General features: G+C 53.8%; 2 protein-coding genes across 9 annotated transcripts in view; both read left to right on the forward strand.

Annotated features, from left to right (window-relative positions):
• SEPTIN2 (septin 2) overlaps positions 1-15,292 on the forward strand; it is a 28,014-nt gene extending 12,722 nt beyond the window's left edge. For both annotated transcript variants that reach the window (XM_070787077.1, XM_070787076.1), the window contains exons 4-13: positions 3,382-3,468; positions 4,629-4,752; positions 5,664-5,798; positions 5,935-6,052; positions 8,130-8,231; positions 8,790-8,935; positions 9,404-9,487; positions 10,309-10,366; positions 11,087-11,189; positions 13,500-15,292. In XM_070787077.1, the coding sequence (XP_070643178.1) occupies positions 3,382-3,468; positions 4,629-4,752; positions 5,664-5,798; positions 5,935-6,052; positions 8,130-8,231; positions 8,790-8,935; positions 9,404-9,487; positions 10,309-10,366; positions 11,087-11,188 (956 nt within the window). In that variant the 3' untranslated portion in view covers position 11,189; positions 13,500-15,292. The remainder of the gene's footprint in view (positions 1-3,381; positions 3,469-4,628; positions 4,753-5,663; positions 5,799-5,934; positions 6,053-8,129; positions 8,232-8,789; positions 8,936-9,403; positions 9,488-10,308; positions 10,367-11,086; positions 11,190-13,499) is intronic.
• Positions 15,293-16,698: 1,406 nt separating this feature from the next.
• Positions 16,699-20,969, forward strand: part of FARP2 (FERM, ARH/RhoGEF and pleckstrin domain protein 2) — a 100,616-nt gene continuing 96,345 nt past the window's right edge. For 5 of the 7 annotated variants that reach the window (XR_011565993.1, XM_070787080.1, XM_070787083.1 and 2 more), the window contains exon 1: positions 16,699-16,784. The gene's annotated coding sequence lies outside the window, so the exon portion shown is untranslated. Of the gene's footprint in view, positions 16,785-16,885; positions 17,001-17,041; positions 18,467-20,969 lie in introns of those variants that run through there. The other 2 variants (XM_070787082.1, XM_070787081.1) reach the window with 2 other exon arrangements.

Here is a 20,969-nt window from a genome sequence, read left to right on the forward strand (position 1 = left end):
AAATATTTTTAAAAGACAGTACCATTTACAGTAACAAAAGAGGTACGTGCTGCTGCTGCTAAGTCGCTTCAGTTGTGTCCAACCTGTGCGACCCCATAGACGGCAGCCCACCAGGCTCCCCCGTCCCTGGGATTCTCCAGGCAAGAACACTGGAGTGGGCTGCCACTTCCTTCTCCAACACGCTGCTTAGGGATGATTTAACAGAGCGTGTGAAGAGCTACACTGACAGTGTGAAAGCGCTGCTGGGAGGAACTGGGGAGGCTGAGGAGGTGTGGACCCTCAGCCGTGCCCTGCTGTGCTGGGCTCTGCGGGTGTCCACCCTCCCCAGATGCATCCGTAGTCAGTACAGTCCCAGCCAAATTTGCAGCAACTTTTGACAACAGGAATGAGCCATTTGACTCTGAAATGCAATGACTCCGGAGCATGACAGAGACCATCTGGCTTCCAGCAGCATCCGCACAGCGTGCAGGGCAGGCTCAGGTGCTCAGCTCCCAGTGGACACAGCGCCAGGGTCATTTGGCGTGGGGACAGGTTAATCTTTTTCACAAATAGTGCTGTAACAACTGCATGATTGGGAGAAAATGAACTCCAACCTCTCCTTCATACTGAACATCACCTATTCAGTCAAAACGAGTTGTTGACCTAGTTGGAAAGCTATAAAAAGTCTAGACAAAAACAAGTCTAAAAACAAAGTCTAAAGAAAACAGCTTTAAAAAGGTTTATGACTTTGGAGTAGCGGATTGCTGAGGACGTGAGGAACACTATCACAAAAGGAGCTGATACACTGTGCTTCATTCAAGATTTGCTCTCCTCAAAGGGCACGGATAAGAAAGTGGGCCATAGACCGAGACAGCGCTGGTAGCATACGTGACACAGGACTCGTATCTGGAATATAAAAGACTCCCGCAGGCTCAGCAAGAAGGAAGACAAGTGGCCCCGTTGCAGAGTCAAAGGTGTGAACAGACGCTTCACGGGGAATAAGCAGATGGCCAGCGAACGCACGAGGGTGTCGTCTTCTTGGGTCTTCAGGGAAGCGCCCCTAAAACCACAATTGGCTGGTCCCGCGCGCCCACCAGACGGCCCGGCTGCTGCGCTGGGCGGGCGGTGGGGCAGCTGGAGCCGCCTCACTGCGGGCGCCGTGCTCAAGTGTGGGCTTTCTTCACAGCCGCGCACTCACAGGTGTGTGCCCAAGAGGACTGATGGCACATTGCAGACTGGGTGAATGCTTGTATCCGCTTCTCTGGACACACGCAGGCGTCTCTCCACACCACGCGGGTTGTATCCACTCGTGGAACATTGCTTGACAGTGCAGAGAAATGGGCTGCTAGTAGAGGTGGCGGCAACAAGCAGCCTCCAGAGCCAAGCGTGTGCTGTGCGCAAGCCGGACAGCGCAGTGCGTCCTGTGCTTTGCGTTCAGGTGTGTGGGTGGCAATGGATTCATGCTGGACCACACCTCGTGTGTGTGTCTGGTCTGCCCATCACCAGGTACCTATTACAGAAGCTTCCAGCAGAGGTGGAGATGCTAGTGAATGCAGAGCAGAGCAGGGCTGGGTGTGCTCAGAAATCAGCCCTGGGCGGCCTCGTCTGCTGAGCTAATGAGCAGGTTGTGGATGTCACCCAAAAACGATTCCAAGTGAAACAGTCACTTACACCCTAAAAGCTGAGACTCATGATTTAGAATCGGCCGTCTCCGCTCAGACGCCTTTGCTGAGTTGTCTTCTGGCCTGGGTCCCCTTTCAGCTGGATTACTCAGAGCCGTCGCCACTCACTTGGTAACAGGGTGGCTTTGTTTGTCCGTCACCTCCCCCGCTGGACTGCAGAGCCACATGGGGCCAGGGACTCGCCGTTGTTTCCCCACATGCACCTGTGCAGGCGCTTGGAGAGGGCTTGGTGCATACTGGTCAAGGCCTTTGCACCTGTAGTGAATGGGTGTCGCTGGACACTTTATTAAAAGGGTAACTTACCACGAGAGCATGTATTTAGTCATATTCTTACTCTCTCATATTGGGAAAGGTTCAATATGTGATTCTGGTTTTGTCCCTTTAATGTTACTTCGCATCTATGAAAACTGCAGTCTAGTTAAAGTACAGTCCGAATTACATGTCTGCCAATTTCAGATTCAATTTTTTGTTCTTGATATTCCCAGAGGTAATTTTCAAATCAGATGTGTGCTCCTTCCTTGACTGTGCAGGACATAAGAGAGAGGTGGTGGAGCTGAGGTGCCCAGGGGCAGTCAGACCAGCACATGCCCAAGCAGGCCTTAGGTGACCACCTCCAGCAAGGCGATGGCGTCTGTCTGTTCTTCTTTGGAACATACATTTCAGTTTTTTGGTATCCTACATCTTCTTTGAAGTTTCAAATATTCAGAATACGTAGTTAGTGGTTGAAGAGGAATTTTTTTAATGTTTTTTTATTAAATTTATTTATTTTAATTGGAGGCTACTTTACAGTATTGAAGAGCAGTTTCTAACTCGCTAACTGCTTGAGGGAACATGTGCTGCCTGCTGTGGGGTGTGACACTGCAGAGGAGCGGGAGGCTGCCTGCCCTGCCTGTGGAGGCCGCCAGTGTGGGGTCGGGGCGGGAGGGCAGGGTGTGGGGCTGTGAGGGAAACAGGAAGGGGGAGGGGGCCTGCTCCCGCCTTGCTGGCCGGCCGGTCACGTGACTCGTCACGTGACGGGAGTCTTGGTTGTCCCTGCATCCCCGCCCCACCCCCACAGCTCGGGAAGCTGGGTGCCTTTGACACTGTTGTGTCTGTTCAGCTTTCTGAAATGTGGTAAGTCTAAAAGTTAGCAGAGCCCATACCTAAAAATCTACAGTGCATTCTGTTTATCAAAAAATAAGGAGCCACCTCAAGTCCATTCCACACATTTGGCAAAAGGTCAGATGGAGTTGGGTTTCCCTTGTAGGTCAGTCAGTAAAGAATCTGCCTGCAATGCAGGAGACTCTGGTTTGATTCCTGCATCGGGAAGATCCCCTAGAGAAGGAAGTGGCAACCCACCCCAGTATTCTTGTCTGGAAAATCTCACGGACAGAGGAGCCTGGAAGACTACAGTCCGTGGGGGCCACAGGGGTCGAACACGACTTAGCGAGTAAACCACCACATATGGAATTATGGTCTTATGATTTCTCCAGATTTCTCTGGATTCCAACTGAGGCCTTGTTCTGGACAGCAGCCCGAGCATGCAGGCTAGTGACCTCAGAGCCCCTGTTCCCATCAGTGGGACCAGGGGGCTTGTGCCAAATCCATTGTGGTCACACGGGATGCAGAGAAGGATGCTTGTGAGGTGCTTAGTCCAGGGCCAGGCCTCACGTCAGCACTCAGCAGGCTTGACTGTGTTGCGCAGGTAACGCCATGACATCACATTCCTTTTCATTTCAAGGTGAATCGGGGCTCGGAAAATCGACGCTCATCAACAGCCTCTTCTTGACCGACCTCTACCCAGAAAGAGTCATCCCTGGAGCTGCAGGTACGAAGTTCCCACACTGCAGTGACAGCTCAGTGTGGCCGGGACTGCAGTGCGCAGTCAGGATCTTGTGCCTCAGCCAAGCTGTTTGTTTCGTGTGACTCTGGACACAGGACACAGCTGTCGAGTAGGGAGAGGGGTGCTGTACCTGGTGCTTGGACGGCCCATGGCCCGTCTCCCCCAGCTTGATTGCTTGATTATCTACAGGGTGTAATAGTTCCTGCCTGTGTTATATGTTTGATGAGGATCAGTGAAAATGTTTGCTCATGAAAAAACCTGCATACGGAGAAAGTTACTGTGGGCATAGGTATCATCTGACCCCTTTCCCTGGGGTGTGTGTCCAGCACTGACACTGGGCTTCATGAGGCCGCTGAGTGGGCTGTGAATCCATCAGCGTGGGCCCTCAGTCAATCAGTTCAGTCGCTCAGTCGTGTCCAACTCTTTGCGACCCCATGAATTGCAGCATGCCAGGCCTCCCTGTCCATCACCAACTCCCAACGGAGTTCACTCAGTCTCACATCCATTGAGTCGGTGATGCCATCCAGCCATCTCATCTCTGTCGTCCTCTTCTCCTCCTGCCCCCAATCCGTCCCAGCATCAGAGTCTTTTCCAATGAGTCAGCTCTTCGCGTGAGGTGGCCAAAGTACTGGAGTTTCAGCTTTAGCATCATTCCTTCCAAAGAATACCCAGGGCTAATGTCCTTCAGAATGGACTGGTTGGATCTCCTTGCAGTCCAAGGGACTCTCAAGAGTCTTCTCCAACACCACAGTTCAAAAGCATCAATTCTGTGCTCAGCCTCCTTCACAGTCCAACTCTCACATCCATACATGACCACAGGAAAAACCATAGCCTTGACTAGATGGACCTTTGTTGGCAAAGTGAAGTCTAGGCCCGCACAATAGGGCTGCAGTCCCTGGATAGTCTTTAAATGATTCATTCATTGTTCTTCCTGTCTGAGGAAGAGAAGTTGCAATTTTCAATATTGACATTTTTTTACCTGGAAACAGCCCTTTAATCTCAGCTACAGTGTTTCTTTTACTGACCCTGGGATCATTTTTACACAATCTTCCTGTTACCTTCTGAGAACTGTCCTTAAAGAGAAATAGCTACTTCTGAGTCACTTATTTAATAAGAAGAAAGTAATAAGGTTGCTTCTGTTGCAGAGAAAATTGAAAGAACCGTCCAGATTGAGGCTTCCACTGTTGAGATTGAAGAGCGCGGGGTGAAGCTGCGTCTGACCGTGGTGGACACCCCGGGCTATGGGGATGCCATCAACTGCAGGGACTGGTACGTCCCCAGGGCCCTCGGTGGTGAGGCTGTGCCCCTGCCAAGCGTGTCTCTGTGTGTTTCAGTCCGTCATGGTCACTCACGATTGCTGGGTTTGGGGTAGCTGTGTGTGACAGAATGATAAGACAATTTAAATCATTCTCACTATAGCGTTTTTAATGAAGAATTTCACAAGGAATGAGTATTTTAAGAGCACTCTAGTGAGATCTAATATCACAAAGCCAACGAAACAGCAAATGCTAACATAAATAAAGCACCTTGATTTGGACCGTGGCTAGTGAACAAGATACCACGGTAGTCTTCCTCCTTTGCGTATTCAAGAAGATGAGGTCTCTGAAGAGACTTGCTCCAGACCGAGTGTCTGTCGTTGGCTGCTTATTGGTGACTCTGCACAGTGAGGAAGCGAGGAGGTGGACTGTGAGTGCAGTCTGGGCCGTGCCGCCTGGAGAGAGCACCACGTCACTGTACAGCCTTTCTGGGTTCTAATCCCACAAACCCAAGGCAGCAGCTTTCCAGCACTCACGGGGAGAGGGCGGAGGGGCAGAGGGCTTCCCTTGTCTTTCTCCTTCTCCTGGGCTCCCTCCTTCCTGCAGCCACCGCTGCAGCTCACTTGTGGGAGTCCTGCTCCACTCCCCGCCCCCGCTCCTGTCTGTCTCCTGGCAGTCCGCTCAGGCTCTTTGTAACCTATTGCATCCGGGCTTTCGACCTTCAATACTTAAGAGGAAATGATTCTCAGCAGTTTCCAAAAGCCACCATGTTGCCAAACCTAGGAGTCGGTTTTCCGTTTCCATCCTGCAGTTGGGTTGTTAAATCACATCTGCTAGAGGGGCAGGGGCTAGAGAAACCCGTTTGTCTTTGTAGTCAGGGGTGCTGCCTCTTGTATCCCGTGATGATTGGTATTTGTCTCTCAGCTTTAAAACCATCATCTGCTACATCGACGAGCAGTTCGAGCGGTACCTGCACGACGAGAGCGGCCTGAACAGGCGGCACATCATCGACAACAGGGTGCACTGCTGCTTCTACTTCATCTCCCCCTTCGGGCACGGGTGAGCGCCTGCGCCCCGGGCGCGCGCGCGAGGGCGGCCGCTGCGCCTGCGCCTTACAGTCCCCCACATGTGCATGATTCGCTGTGAGAGCTGAAGTGATTGAGAGAAAAATTTTTCCCTTAAACACGACTTTTAGACTGAAGCCACTGGATGTTGCGTTCATGAAGGCGATCCACAACAAGGTGAATATCGTGCCTGTCATCGCGAAAGCCGACACGCTCACCCTGAAGGAGCGGGAGCGCCTGAAGAAAAGGGTGCGTGCTGGGCTCCTGGGGGGCGGGCCTGGGAGGGGAGGGGGGCACTGAGCAGGCCTGGGGGGGGGGGGCGGGGGGCGGGCAGGGGAGGGGAGGGGAGGGGCCTCCCAGCAGGCCTCCCTGGTGCTGGTGCTGCCAGCATCAGCGCATATCTGTGTCTCACCGTCGTGTAAGCTTAGGAGGAAATCGATGTGCACTGTACTTTGAAAGAGCCTGTGTTTTCCTCAAACACAGTTGGTAACTGTCTGGCTCTCTGGAGCCTGGGTGTGGGCCTCCCCCCGCCTGGGCCGGCTCTGGACCCTTGCCGTGTTTAGGGTAGCTGTCTTCTGAGGCGTGGGGCACGGCGTCCTGTCTCAGGCTGCCTTCGCCCGGTCGCTGGTCCGATTCTCTTCCAGGCACTTGAACCCCGTTGCTGTATTTTTCCGGGTTTTAGAGCCTTGCTGCTCGACTGCGTTTTTACCTACTCGTAGATACTGCTGTATTTTTAGACGCTGATTACCGTGTTGTAAAAGATTTCACCTGCTGTGACCTTTGTGGTTTTGTGTTTCTCCTGATGTCTTCTGTCAGCCTTCTCCTTTATTGTCATAAATGCTGCCAGTTTTTTAAAAAACATGCAGGCCCTTGGAAGAGCACCTGAGAACTCGGGCACTTTTGTCCCTGACAGGAAACAGTTGAGCAGCTCATACTTACGGGGACTTCACCTTAATAGGGGTACATTTCAGACATGCAGTGGAGAGAGCTGTCAGGGTTAGAATGCTCTGTATCCATCTCTGATTACGTGTACAGAGCTCATAGGTCTTGATCTCAGAGTCTGAAATGAAATGAAATCCTGGGCCTTTCCTCTTATCTGGCTTCTCTCCTGTGCCTGTCCACATGCTCCTTTCCTCATCTAAGAACGTCTGTCCCCAGACCTCTGTCCGCCCCTCCCTCCCTCTCAGAACGATCCCATGGTTCTTGTCGTACCCAGACTGAGCACGCGTGGTTAGTGTTGATCTGTCGCTTTCTTACTCCTCTCTTCCAGTTCTGGGTGGCCTAGTTACTAGCTTTGCTCTGTCCTCGTCCCCAGCGTAAGCCTTGTCTTGCGGGGCAGGGGACAGAGCAGCTTCCTGCTCCCTGCTCAGCTTCTCCATCTCAGCAGGGAGGGAGTGAGCAGTCCTGAGCAGACCAAGGTCAGCTTGCCAGGGCCAGGATGCAGGGAGGGCTTTTTCTTAGATCGTGACATAGTGTGGACAGTGAATTCATCCGAGATCTTTGACCACGCGAGACCCTAGTCACATTAAGGAGGAGCAAGTTTGGGAGCAGGTTTGAAGCAGAGCTGCTTCCTGCTGCCTTGGCCTGTCTTTTCTCTTCCGTTGAGGGCCCAGATTCTAGCGTGAGGGTAAGCAGAGGGCCAGCCTGCCCCAGACCTGGTGGAGTGCCCAGCACGTGTAGGGGCTTGGGGGCTGGGTTTCTGGTAGACTGACGGGTGAATGCATGCTAGCTTCCACTCCAGCCCAGTTTTTTCCCGTCTAGGCAACTCTGCCACTTGGTTCAGCACTCTTGGCCTATTAGATGAAATCGAGACCCTCGATCCCTTCCTGACATTGGGGAGCTGTCCACTTGTCAGCCCCAGTCACGCTCGGCCCTGCCTCCCAGCCCTCCTGGATTCCTTGTTGCCCTCCGGCCACTGGCAGGTGTCCCCCTGGCCCCTCCTGGCCCTGCCGAGCGGCCCCTTGCTGGCCTGCTTGTGTGCAGTGCCCTCTGCGGCTGCTCGGGGACAGCCGTTGGTCCGTGGCCTCGGCAGGGCCGGGGGGGTGCATTCCTGTTGTTTTTCTGGCTGGAGGACCCCTTGGAGTGCACGCCAGCCTTTTGAGTGGTTTGTAAGATCATTTGAAAATGGTTTTAATTTGGGAGAATGGCATTGAAACATGTAAAATATCATGTATGAAACGAAAGAAAAAAAAATGGTTTTAATCAGTAGGATTCCTTATTGAGACTTGGATAGTTCTGGTGTGTTTCTAATATGACGGGTCACACTTGACTGAAACAGTCAGCACACAGTTTGCTACAGTTGCTCCTGGCGTGGTCATTCTTTCAGATTCTGGATGAAATTGAGGAACATAACATCAAAATCTATCACTTACCTGACGCAGAGTCCGATGAAGATGAAGATTTTAAAGAGCAGACTCGACTTCTCAAGGTGGGTGCCGTGCCCGCGGACGCACAGGGTTGGTCACTCCGCCTTCCTGTGGCTGTTGCTATTAATAGTCACTAAGTTGGGTCCAGCTCTTTGTGACCCCTTGGACTGTAGCCCCCCAGACTCCTCTGTCCTTGGGATTTCCCAGGCAAGATACTGGAGTGGGTGGCCGCTTCCTCCTCCAGGGGATCTTCCCGACCCCGGGGTTGAACCCGGGTCTGCTGCATTGACGGGCAGATTCTTTACTGCTGGTGCCACCCGGGAAGCCCCGCTTCTTGCAGTCAGTGTATTTAACTTGGAAAGAGCTGGTGAGGGCCAGGTGTCTAGAGGCTTGGCCTCTGGGGTTGCCCGGGCAGGTGCAGTTACGCTGGTGCTGTTGCTTCCGGCATGTTTTGGCACAGCTGTCTCCTGCCGCCACCTGCGAGTGGGATGTGCGCCTACGCTTTTGCAGTGAGCCCTGAGGTTGGCGGCAGTGTGCACATTCTCTGCTCATGTCCCTGTTTGCAGTGAAAGTTGGGGTTCCCCGTGTAGAGCCAGTCTACCCCGCGTGTCTCCTTCTAGGCCAGCATCCCTTTCTCTGTGGTTGGATCCAATCAGCTGATTGAAGCCAAAGGCAAGAAGGTCAGAGGCCGCCTCTACCCTTGGGGCGTCGTGGAGGTGGAGAACCCGGAGCACAACGACTTCCTGAAGCTGAGGACGATGCTCATGTGAGTGCCATCTCCCTGTGGTGGTGCCCGGCCGGGAAAGCGGGGCTTCCAAGCGGGGCTTCCCTGCAGCGGGCGGTCCAGCTCCGTGCAGAGGCCCGCCCGCTTCTGACTGCCGCAGACTGGTCTCTCCCGCTGGGGCCTGCGCTCCTCCTCAGGCTTGGACACCCTGATGGTTTTCTCTGCAGGTGACAGTGACAGGCTCCCTCTGGTATAAAGGTTAAGCTTGCAGAGTCACGAACGTCTGAACTGCGTGTTCCCATAAGTCCCTTCAGAGGAGCGTATTCTGGTTTAGGCGGCGCTCACCTTGGTGGCTCTCCTAGTGGCTCTTCCTCTGACCATGGGCGGTGGTCTCCTGTGGGAGGTGCCCCGGGTCTCGTTCCTGGCGTGTGCTTCGTGTGCATGACCAGGTGCCCCCCCACAAGTGGCAGGTGCATGTCGCCCAACCCCGGTGCGTCTCTTGTCTTGCAGCACTCACATGCAGGATCTCCAGGAGGTGACCCAGGACCTGCACTATGAGAACTTCCGGTCCGAGAGGCTCAAGAGAGGCGGCAGGTCATTGCCCAAGCCGCGCCGCCCCCTCTGCTCCTGTGCCCAGCTCAGCTGGCCGCCAGCATCAGCGTTCGGTGTCCTGCCTAGAGCTATCTCCACACACTTGTTGCTAGTTTAATCGCTCGTGGGGCCGGGTGTGTTTTTGATCCGTTTTGCCTGTTGAAAGGCGTCTCTAATCGTTTATATCAAGAACAGTTGTAGTAGAAAGGCTGCAGACTTGTGTTGGGTCCTTTTTCGATACAAGGTCCTTTGTACCCACGTATGAGGTGCACTTTGGAGATCACTTTAGGTGTTGTTAATTTGGGGACCAGAGGTTAAGAAGGGATTTAGAGGCAGCAAGACCATGCTGTCCGAGGACCGTCAGGCTGTGGTGCCATGCAGCAGCCATGTCAAGCTGCGTCTGTGGGCTCAGAGGCCTCCACGCCCGCTTCTCTGCCTGGACATTTACAACGTGTTCCTTTTACAGTATGATGGCTATAGTCTTTGTTCAGAACTTATCTTAGAAACCTACTCTTCAGATAAAATCTGCCAGTTTTTGAGTAAAGTTGGAAGTGTTACACCCACCCACCCCCCCAGCTTAGAGTAAGAAAAATATCTTGAATTTTCCATTTTGTGTTTTCTTTTTGATCATTTTTTCTTTTTTATTCATTCATGTTGTTAGTCCGAAAAATAGTAAGTTTATATGATTTCCAATAGATATTTCTCAGAAATTGTATTTCTGAGAAGTTGTAAAGTGAAATTTTACTACTTTGGGTATCTCTCATCAGAAATGACCAGCCGTAATTTGTTGTAATGTTATACTTGTAATTTCTTTCAACTCTTAGGAAAGTAGAAAATGAGGACATGAATAAAGACCAGATACTGCTGGAGAAGGAAGCTGAGGTAAGTAGAAAAGTATTGTAGTTTTTAATCTTCAATAGCAAGTTAATGGGAAAAGTTGGAAATAGAGTTTAGTGACATGGCTGATTTGTATAAGGTTTAAAAATCAGTAGTTTTCATATACACAGACAATGAAAATATAACGACAGAAATTGTCAATCACTGTCATTAAGAGAAATTTAAGGAATACGTATGACTTACACAGGGGATGAAACTAGAGAAAGGTGCCCTGAGAAGTGCGTTCAGAGTTTGAACCGACAGGAAGCTCTAGGAGGCAGGGTGCAGGCGAGGACCGCGGTCTGTAGCGCAGCGCACTCCCTGCAGAGCCTGTCTGCCGAGTCCCCTGAGAGCCCGTGACGGGGCGACTGCCGTCCTGGAGAGCGGCCGGGTGTGGAGGCGCAGGGCGCTTGTGAGGGGACGGGGACGGTCACCGCGGGAGCAGCTGGGCCTCGGGCCCCTCGAGGGCAGCCCCCACGGCAGGGCAGCAGCTGTTTCCCGCCTCTCTAGGTCAAACTCTCTCATGCTGTCTTTCCTTTCTTATTTCTTCTGTTTCTTGGTCATTTTATTTTTCATTTGAATGGCCTTTTCTTATTGTGTGCTCGGTGTTCTGTTGAGACCTTGGTCCTTTCACTGGCTGGTCAGAGTCGGCGAGGGTCAGCTCATGGGGCCGCAGTCACGGCCCCGTGAGGGCCCCGGGCTCATATGCCCCTCTCGTGTCCGCAGCTCCGCCGCATGCAGGAGATGATTGCGCGGATGCAGGCACAGATGCAGCTGCAGCTGCAGGGCGGCGACGGCGACAGCGGGGTCCACGGGCAGCACGTGTGAGGTGAGGCCCGGCCTGGGGAGCGGCCCCGGCCCCGAGGGGAGGGCGGCTCCCGGGAGACCGCGCTTCCCACCCCTGTCCAGCGAGGGCGGCCGTGTTCTCGCAGCTTCTCAGCCTGGAAGCTGGTCCGCAGCTGGAGTGGGAAGCCGAGCCAGTCCTTCCTGTGTAGGGAAGAAGGCCGCGCTTCCCTCCTGTGTCTCCTCCCACCTGGGACACCTCGCTCCTGCTCCCAGATGCATGCAGGTCCCCACGCCTGCCACCTGGAGCTCACGTCCGACCCTGCAGGATGGGGCTCAGTCCCAGACTGGGCACCAGTCTGCCCCCACTTCAGATGCCAGTCACAAGTTGAGGTTGTCAACTGCACTCTGACGGACTGGCAGAGGTTAGAGGTTCCCATACCCACACCCCTACAGGAAAACGTCCGACTTCCTAGATCACATTTATTGAGGGTAAAATACAGTACACAGACGACGAGCCCTACAGGGTGAGGCCCAAAACGAGTGCAGAACTTCTGTCCCCGAGGAGCTGGGTCTGTCACCTTCCTGGTGGGGTGGATTCACCCCCGAAAACTCTCTAGACTCCTACTTTAGAGATTTAATATCTCGACAATGGAAGAAAAATTGTATATTAAAGTAGCTTTTGTTGGTTATACAATTTGAAATTTATTAAGGCTCAAAGTATCTTTACAGAGAGAATTTTTTCCAATAAAAGCTTTCCTGTGTTTCTCACTGAGCCGCGTGGACCGCTAATGAGAAAACGGGAAGCTCCAGGAGCCAAGCACCCGCCTCCCATGAGCTGCTGAGCGGCAGTGACACTCTCACTGCCGGGTTGGGTGGCGTGACCGTGTGCAGCGTGCAGCTCCCGTGTGAGGCCCTAACGGACCCAGCTTGGCTCTCCTCCAGGGTCTGTTCTCAGAGGTGCACCCGAGTTTTTTAGCAGTTTTCACTCGAATCCGTTGAGGAATGGGACAACTCTGCTCTTGTTTCTTGGCCAGGAATCTCTTGATCCTAAAAGTTTTATGAGAAGACATGGTGAGGAGCAAATTCAATCACACGTAGGATGGTGGAGGAAAGAGCCAAAGGGAGCTTAATGTAATTGGAATGGCTCAGGCAGAGCAGAAGTAGAGGTGGGCTGAGGGGTCCCCTAGAGGGAGACTGCTGGTATGGCCCCTCAGCGCAGCTCCGCCCTGACTGCTCGTCCTTGGTGGGTCCGGGGGTCGGGCCAGGCTGTGCTGCCTCCCCGAAGTGCCCTCTCCCTGCCCCTTGGACAGGGGACGCTCAGAGCTGTCCAGGCAGTGGCTAACTAGCTCCAAGCAGAGGGAGCAGAAGGTAAAGTCAGAGCCCAGAGGAGGAGGAGAACGTGGGGTCAGGGTGGAGGCTGGCCTGCTCCCCGGAGGAGCTGCCCGGGGCCAGGCAGTGCCCGCCCGCCCAGCTCTAGGGAGAAGCCGGGATCTGGGCACGGGGTCTCCAGTGTGGTTAGGGGCCTGGGACTGTAGAGGCGTCACTCACATGCTGTGACGACGTGAGCAGCTGCGGGCTGAGCTGCCACATTGCTGGGGCAGTGAGACAGAAGGCGAGGGGCCCTGAGGCTGGGCACCTGTCAGAGGTCTCCACGACACACAGCTGACGAAGGACCTGGGCGGGGCCAGGCTGGGGGCGCTGGTCACCGAATAAAGCCCTTGCCCTTGGTGGCTGATTGGGAGAGGTTTTAGTTGTGAAATCGCTGGAGAGGAAGACACAAGTAGGTAGGAAGGTACGCGCACTCACTTTTAGAGGGAGCGTCCAGGGAGCCTACCTGGGTCAGGTGTGACTGCTTCTCCTTGGTCGTCGTGTCACAAGGTCCCGGGGGCCTTTCTGAGTGAGTGTGGAGGTCCCACTTCAGCAGTGAGGACGCTGGCCCTTGTCAGCTGGTGGGCCTTCTGACGCCAGGGCAGCACTGCCCAGGCAGGTTTGCGCCTGCTGGGAAGCGGTGGGAGGGAGAGGGGCCGAGGAGCGCCAGGGCTCCCCTGGGGCGGGAGGGGGCCATGGGTGTTGGCTCACTTCTCTGTTCTGCTGCTTCTCTTTCTGAAGCTTTACAGAATTATGAAAATTCCACTTTGGGTATAAAACCGGTACATTTCTGCGTACTTTTCATCCCGGTTTCCAAGAACTTTGTAAGTGAGGTTTTGCCTTTAGTAGACACTGTGGTCCTCGGGGCCCACCGTCTGCTCAACCTTTGCCCTTTGTTATTACACAGAAAAATCCTGCTGGTCGTGGTCTGAGCGGTGGGCAGGGCAGGACTCCCACATAAACGTCTTGTGTTTTGTTTTTCCAGGAAACACTTTGCAAGATGAATATTCCTATGAGTAACACAGCTGCGTGTTTTCAAGACTGTTGGAGGGGTGCCTGTCCACATTTCACAGTACCTGTGCCTAAGAATTTAATTTTTTAAAAACTTTCAATGTGCTATTTTGTATGAAGTACCTTAACCTTTGCATTTCATTGTTATGTTATACTTATATTCTGTGAGGTGAACTGTCCATTTTCCTTCTTCTTCCACTTCAAGTAACCACTAACGCTAGAACTGATGCCCAGGGACCAGTCAGCACGTATAGTTAATAGTGGAATTCCATTTGACTGGCCTAACCGACTAATCGTGATTTACTTCTAGAACATTCGGATTTCCGAGAACGTTCCTGAGCAGTAGAGACCTGAGCGCAGAAGGACGAGCTGCCCGGGTGCCAGGCCGTTCTCACCAGGCCATGGCACCTGCCTCCCTGCCTTGCTTTTGTTTGACCATAGCATCCAAAACCAGTTTTGCTGCTATAACTCCATACTGTTAATTCATCTGCACATTATCTGTTTACCAAATGAAAAGATATCTAATTAGATACATGTTTATACTTAAATAGCTTTTTTACAAACAGGCTGTTAGGGGTGAGTTTTTAAACAAGTCTTTGAATTGTGAGGTCATTTTTTTAACCACTATGCAGAGAACTCAGCACAAACCACGTTCTATAGAGTTTGCCACGAAAACCCATGAGCTGCAATTTCCATGTCACAGCTAAGATTCTTACCTATGTGGCGAGAGTCAGTAAACTGTTTGTACTCAACTAGATTTATAGCATAACTTTTTAAGGGAAATTAACAGTTGATCTGTGCAGAAGTCTGCCTTTTTATACTGCACTTGGCGTGTTTTCTGTGACTGCAGTGCGGAAATGTATCTGGGCAGTGCCATCACGGTTCCCAGTGCAGTTCTGGTTTGGCTTCGCTTGGACTGATCCCGTTCTCAATGGTTTTCAGGCAGATAGCAGTGTGTGGCCTGTCCCGTCCATTTTTAGCCGCCATGGTTTCCTTCCTTACATGTTACACAGACTTGTCCACAGGTGGCTTGAGAGTGAAGGCTCTTTCAGACTTGCTCTGTGGGCTGGCTGACGGTGCCAGTGTGGGTGCCACACTGGCTGGTTTCCTTGCCCTGCGGTTGATGGGTCCCCAGAAGTGACACGTGGAAGGAGACTGGAGGGAGTGGGTGCTGGCTCAGCGTTCGCATCCCACTGGAGCACCGGGGGGGCGGACGTGGAGAAGCGCTGAGCTCCAGGGCTGAGGCCACCCCAGAAGGAAGGGAGATGACAGCGTCAGCCGGGTGCGCGGCAGAAGGCCGCCCGGTGTTCTCCCGACTGCCCTTCACTGCTGCCTGATGGCAAGCGGTCAAGAGCTGTAGGTTTAGGTGCCTTGTACAGTTTTTACCAAGAAGTGTTCCATTTTGGCATTTATCAACTATGCTAGTAAAAGCTGTTTTTTAAAAGGGGGTGGGGTGGCAGTACTTGAAAGCGTACTAAGCTTTCTAGTAATTCGTCTAGTATTCTAGACGTAATAAGCCCAGTATGGTCTACTTAGTGCCAGCTGCCACCTAACGGCTGCATGGGTGTGGCTGGGCCTACACTTCCAGATCCCCTTTTGTTTTGCTGCCCCATTCTAAATACTTCTGCTAATAGATAATTGCTCTTTAGTTACTAAGAGATAAAACTTTACCTATAAAAATGTATTTTGAAAACTTACTTTACACAGCAATTTTGTATCCACTGAAACTAACCTTTTACCAATAAAGCACTATTGTTTAGATATTAAGTGAGTAGTTCTCATTATTGGCTCTTTACAAGATAAAGGTGTAAGATCTCGGAAAGATTCAGAGAAAGTTCTGCATTTCCTGTGTATAAGAAATGGGGAGGAATTATTCGCATGAACATCAGTACATAATAGCTCTGTACTGGCCATCCCGTCTGGAAAGAGGGAGCCACGAAGCCTGGGAAGAAAGGATTTACAGGGGAACGGATAAAAAGGAGCTCTAATGGGAGCTCGATGATGTCTGCCCACCGGGTATAAGACGTGAGAGAAGCAAGGTGTCATTCACAGTAGGGACAACGACTGACTGATCAGGAGGAATGCTGGAAACCTGACCTGGGGGTGGCAGCCAGTCCCCTGGCCCCTCCACCCAGGACCGCCTGGGCCCCTTTCCTTCTGTAGTTCTCCCCAGGCCCGTCCCTCCCTCGGGTGTTCCTTCCAGCTTACTCTCCGCAGCCTCTACTGGGTCCCCCGCCGCTCTGACCAGGGTCTCCCTGCGTAATCTCCCTGGCAGTGTGTACTTGTCGGGGGTTTTGTGCCTCGGTGGGGAGGGGTGCGGGCTTCTGCGCTGGGGGCCGGTAAGAGAAAAAACCCGGCGGGAACGACGGGGGCAAGAGTGCCCTTCTGAGGCAGCCCCGCGGAAAGCAGATATTCCTCCTCGTGTGAGATGTGCCCGGAGGCCAACCAACCAGGATTTTCCAGGATGGTTCGGGACTTATTCCCTAGATAGCCGCGCGGGGGCGCTCCTGGCCTGCTCACGGGGGCCGCGGCGGGGGCAGGACCGGGGCAAGTTGAGCCGGGTGTCCAAGAATGCATAGGAGCTCACTCAACTGTTCGAAGAAGGGGCGTGTGCTCCTGCAAATCGTGGGCCTGGGGGCTCCGGAGATGGTGCCACGTTTCCATTCCCAGGTGGGGAGCCGCGAAGGTTAGGGGGCCGCTGGGCTCCCAGCACGGCCCATTTCCTCTGCAGCACACCTTCGCCTGGCCCTCGGCGCCCCTAAGCCGACCCCGGTAGCCCCAGGAGAAGAGGATCTAGTAACAAACGCAGGCGGCCACGGTCCAGGGCAGCACGAGACTGCAGACGGATCTGGGCCGGAGTCGCGCCCCGCCCCCCGAGCCGACGCCCCGCCCCCCGAGCCGACGCCCCGCCCCTCCCCGAGCCGTAACCACGCCCCGAGCACTGATCTGACGCCCCGCCCACAACCGCCCGCGGCCCTGCGAGCCGAGCTGGCCGAATTACATCCGACTCTGCGCGTGCCTTCTCGCCCTACAAATCCACCAATCAGAGTTCTGTGCCGCGCTTCCAGGCTACGGCCGCGGAGCCCCCGCCCCAGGGGCCGTCAGACCAATCGGCGGCGCATCCGCGGGGCGAGGGCGGGACCCTGGGGGGGCGGGGAAGGGGCGCGGGGCGCGGGGGCGGCCCGCGGGCAGTAGGGAGCGGGCGGAGCCGGCGCGGACTCGGAGGCCGCTGCGGGCGACAGCTCGGGCTGGGCAGCCGGTGAGGGTGCGGGGCCGCGCGGCAGCGGGCGAGCGGGGGCCAGGCTACGCCTCGGGGGCGGGCGGCGGAGGCCGCGGGCCGAAGCCCGAGGCAGGGCGGGCGCCTCCGGAGAGTGAGCGGCCAGAGGAGTCGGCTCCCGGCCTGGGAAGGCCTTCAGGCGGCGGGCCGCGTGTGAGGAGGGCGCTGTATGGGGAGCCTGCCCGCTGGGGGCCCTGGGTGCGCGTGAGGACCCCGCGTGGGATCCCGGGTGGGCGTGAGGGCTCCGCGTAGGGGCCCCGGGATGGGCAGGGAGGGCCCCGCGTGAGGCCTGGGCAGAACCACAAGTGGAAGCTTGGGCGACTTGTGGCCATACCCTTTTTGGCCTTTCTTTAAATGATCTTGAGGCTGGTATTAGGTGTTAATGCTTTTACTCCGGGAAACCTGGAAGGGCTCCTCAGGCAATGAGAGCCTTCCAAAGGCCGCCCTGATAGCTGGGACCCGGCCATGCCCAGTGATCGCTCAGGCCGGGGTCCACACCCACCCTGGTGGCCACGGCCTCCGGAGGCCTTCCACATGCTGGTCGGTCGTAATTGCCGTGAAAACAGAAATTCCCAGGAGGGCACTGAAGGAAACAGCCTGAGCCCATAGTGAAAGGAAAGATTTACATCTCGGGCTGGCTTTTCCCTGCGCCTTTGCTGTTTCTGTGCGGGAGCTTTGGGCCGAGCACTCTGGAGAGCTTGATGGCCGTCAGGGGCACAGCGCCAGAGGGCTGGTGGTGTGGAGGGGCAGCGGCGCACCTGGCAGCTGGGCAGGCCTGGAGTGGCCTTGGCCTGCAGGCAGATCTAATGCTCATCTGTATGGGCTGCTCTTTGACAGTTCTGTGAGCTCCTTACACCACGGGACTTAACTCTCTGAGGGTTAGGGAGCGCTTCACACCTGGTGTTCGTATTTTGTTTTGTTGTTGTTCAGCCTCTAAGACTAAGTCATGTCTCTTTGCAACCCCATGGACCGTGGCACACCAGGCTCCTCTGTCCTCCACTGTCTCCTGGAGTTTGCTCAAACTTATGTCCATTGAGGGACTGTTGTCATCCAACCGTCTCTTCCTCTCTCGCCTTTCTCCTCTCCCTCAATCTTTCCAATGAATCGGTTTTTCGCATCAGGTGGCCAAAGTATTGGAGCTTCACCATCAGTCCTTCCAATGAATATTCAGGGTTGATTTCCTTTAGGGTTGACTAGTTTGATCTCCTTTCAGCCTAACGGACTCTCAAGAATCTTCTCCAACACCACAGTTTGAAGCATCGATTCTTCAGGGCTCAGCCTTCTTTATGGTCCATCTCTCACATCCATACATGACTACTGGAAAAACCATAGCTTTGATTTTGCAGACCTTTGTCAGCAAAGTGATGTCTCTGCTTTTTAATATGCTGTCTAGGTTTGTCATAGCTTTCTTTCTAAGGAGTAAGCGTCATAATTTCATGACGGCAGTCAAGTTGTCTCAAAATCTGCAGAGATGACGTGGCCAGGCCCTGGCCCCAGTAGGAAGCAGAGTGGGTGGCCGGTGCTGGATCACGCCCGGACCCGCTTCCTGGGGCGGGACTCCTGCTTTGTTGCCGAGCCTCAGTGAGCACTGAGCTATCTGGACCAGAAGCTGCAACAGCTGCAGAAGTTTGCTGGCTCATTACCTGCTTGGACCTCCCCTCCTGGTAGGTTTCCTGCTTCCATCTATACTAATTCCTTTCCCAAAAGGGGAGTTTATATGATACATTCACGTATCTCTCCTCGAGTTCCTTATCAACAAATGAGGTTGCAGTTTACCTGCCTCATAGACTTGTTGTGAGGATCAGGCGTCAGTAGCTAGATGCCTGGAACCCACTAAGTGCTTAATCAGTGTTAGCCATCATGTTATCTGGTAGAAGAGCAGTCTGAGCACACAGTCCAGAGAAAAGAAGGCAGTATTTAAGCAGAGTTGTCCTGTTTGGGAGAAGGGCGTGTGCCCTGCATTGACAAAGCAAAGATGGAGGCATGGATAGTTCTGTGCATGTGCTTTTAAATCCATCAGGCCCCTCCTCTCCTTTCCAAACACCTTGCCTCTCAGCACAGCAGTGCGTCCTCTGTGCTGAGAAGATAGCGGATGGCTGTTCCTGCCGCTGTTCCTCTCAGGTCTGTTCCTGCTTTTCCTTCACCCACTCTCTTGTAAGCCCGCCACCTCCCCTTTTGCTCAGTGGGTCACAAGTTTCCTGCACGCGGCTCTGCGTTCTGTGCAGGAAGAGCCCTGTAAAGCTGAGTGCGGAGCCGCGGTCGCCCCATCCTGCTCTCTGAGACCCCGTGTGTGGAGCATCCTTGGGCTGCAGCATATTTGTCAGCTCTAGGCTTCACCTTGGCAACAGGGTGTCAAAGGTGAGGGCTCCACAGAGCTTAAGGATACAGAGGCCAGAATGTGATGGATTTCTGGTGATTCTGTAAATTGGTCTAATCTTTATGGAGAGCAGCTAGCAATAAGTGATAAAAGGTTTTGATTTTGGAATCCCGGTTTTGAAAACAAACTCGGGTACACACCGCGTGTAAGAGTGGTGGAGCACTCCGCAGCCCACAGACGCGCTCCGGCAGTCCCCTTCTCACCCTTCCCGCCCAACAGAATTGGAACCATTGTGATCCCTGGAAATACGTTCAAAAAGACATCTTAACCAAAAAAGCGAAGCAGTTTGTACACAGCAATTACACTGATTTAAAAATATTCGAGGATGTGGACAAGGATCGGAGGAGAAGATGGAGTGATGAAAGTAGTTTTATTTTAGGGTCACAGGACTGTTCTCCAGTTTACAGTCGTTTTAAAATCCAAGAGCGGAAAGGCCCGCTGACGCTGCCAGACGCAGTGATGAGCCTGTCTTCACCCATCTCTCCTAGCTGCAGAGTACCAGGTGGTACTCTGCAGCTAGGAGAAATCCCACCCAGGCCTCCGAGGTGGGCTCTGAGGACCCCCACCGCCCGGCCGTGGGCGCCCTCAGGGCCCTCCTGGTGTGCACTGTTCTGCCCAGCCAGCCCTCCATTGCCCGGTGGGCCCAGCTCCACTCTGTGCTGGAGAGCCGCCTGGCAAGGCCAGCCATGGCCCCTCCTCAGTGCTCCCCAAGTGTGGTCCGGGCCACTTCCACAGGCGTCTCCCCTTCTGGCTCATCCCACACTTGGCACGTGGGGTCCCTTAAGCCCAAGAGGGGATGGCACACCCTGAGGTCGGGGGTGGGGAAAGGCTGAGGTCACTAACCTTTCTGAGCCTGGATTCCTTGTTTTGTGTGGCAAGGGTTTTGAGCCAGGGGCGGGCCTGGCGGCCACTCAGGACTCTTGGGGGGTCTGACGCAGACACGCGCCTTTCGCTGAGGCCTCCTCCCTCCCTCTCCACCCACCAGATCCCTAGCGGCTTCTGGCTTCTGGCTTAACTCCTCGCGGCTCTTACCAGCACTTAGGAGACTGGCTCCTGTGTCTTCCCCGCTGTGATGGGGCGGGGGGGCGGCGCAGTGTTTCTCTTCTCAGAGGCTCCTGTGCTTTTAGGAACTTGGACTTGCTGTTCAGAAGCAAGGTGCTCGCTGAACATTTGGACGAGTCAGGTTTCATTGGGGCAGAGTGGATGGCAGTTTTTATGGGACCTGAGATTTACCCAGTGTGGGGGAGGAGACCTCTTTAAGAAACACAGTGTTAGAAATAAAAATTAACTTGGACTGCAAATATTTATTTAGAATGAGAAAAAGTAAATACGTTACAGAGTTGAGAAAGCTGACCATTAATGTAACAGTCAGAACAATCCAGAAAAATAGTGTATTTGCTAATTGCCTGACACACCTCTGTTTCCCAGCGGCTCAGCAGTAAAGAACCCGCCTGCCACGCAGGAGACCCAGGTTCAATCCCTGGGCCAGGAAGGTCCCCTGGAGAAGGAAATGGCAACCCACTCCAGAAGTTTTGCGTGGGAAATTTCCATGAACAGAGAAGCCTGGTGGGCTACAGTCCATGGGGTCACAAAGAATCGGACACAAGTGAGCAAGTTAACAGCAGCGGCAGCAGATAAGAGTTGGGTGTTGTCGTCTTGAGCCCTCGACACAGCTCTGTACCACTTTTCATTTGGCCGTGTACTTTTTAATTAGTGTGACAGAGAATAGAATGAGTGCAGCGACTCCTCTAGCATGGTTGATCAGAAACCTTTATTGTTGACTGTTAGGA

This window comes from Bos indicus, chromosome 3 (assembly GCF_029378745.1).
Source record: "Bos indicus isolate NIAB-ARS_2022 breed Sahiwal x Tharparkar chromosome 3, NIAB-ARS_B.indTharparkar_mat_pri_1.0, whole genome shotgun sequence".
Taxonomy (NCBI): domain Eukaryota; kingdom Metazoa; phylum Chordata; class Mammalia; order Artiodactyla; family Bovidae; genus Bos; species Bos indicus.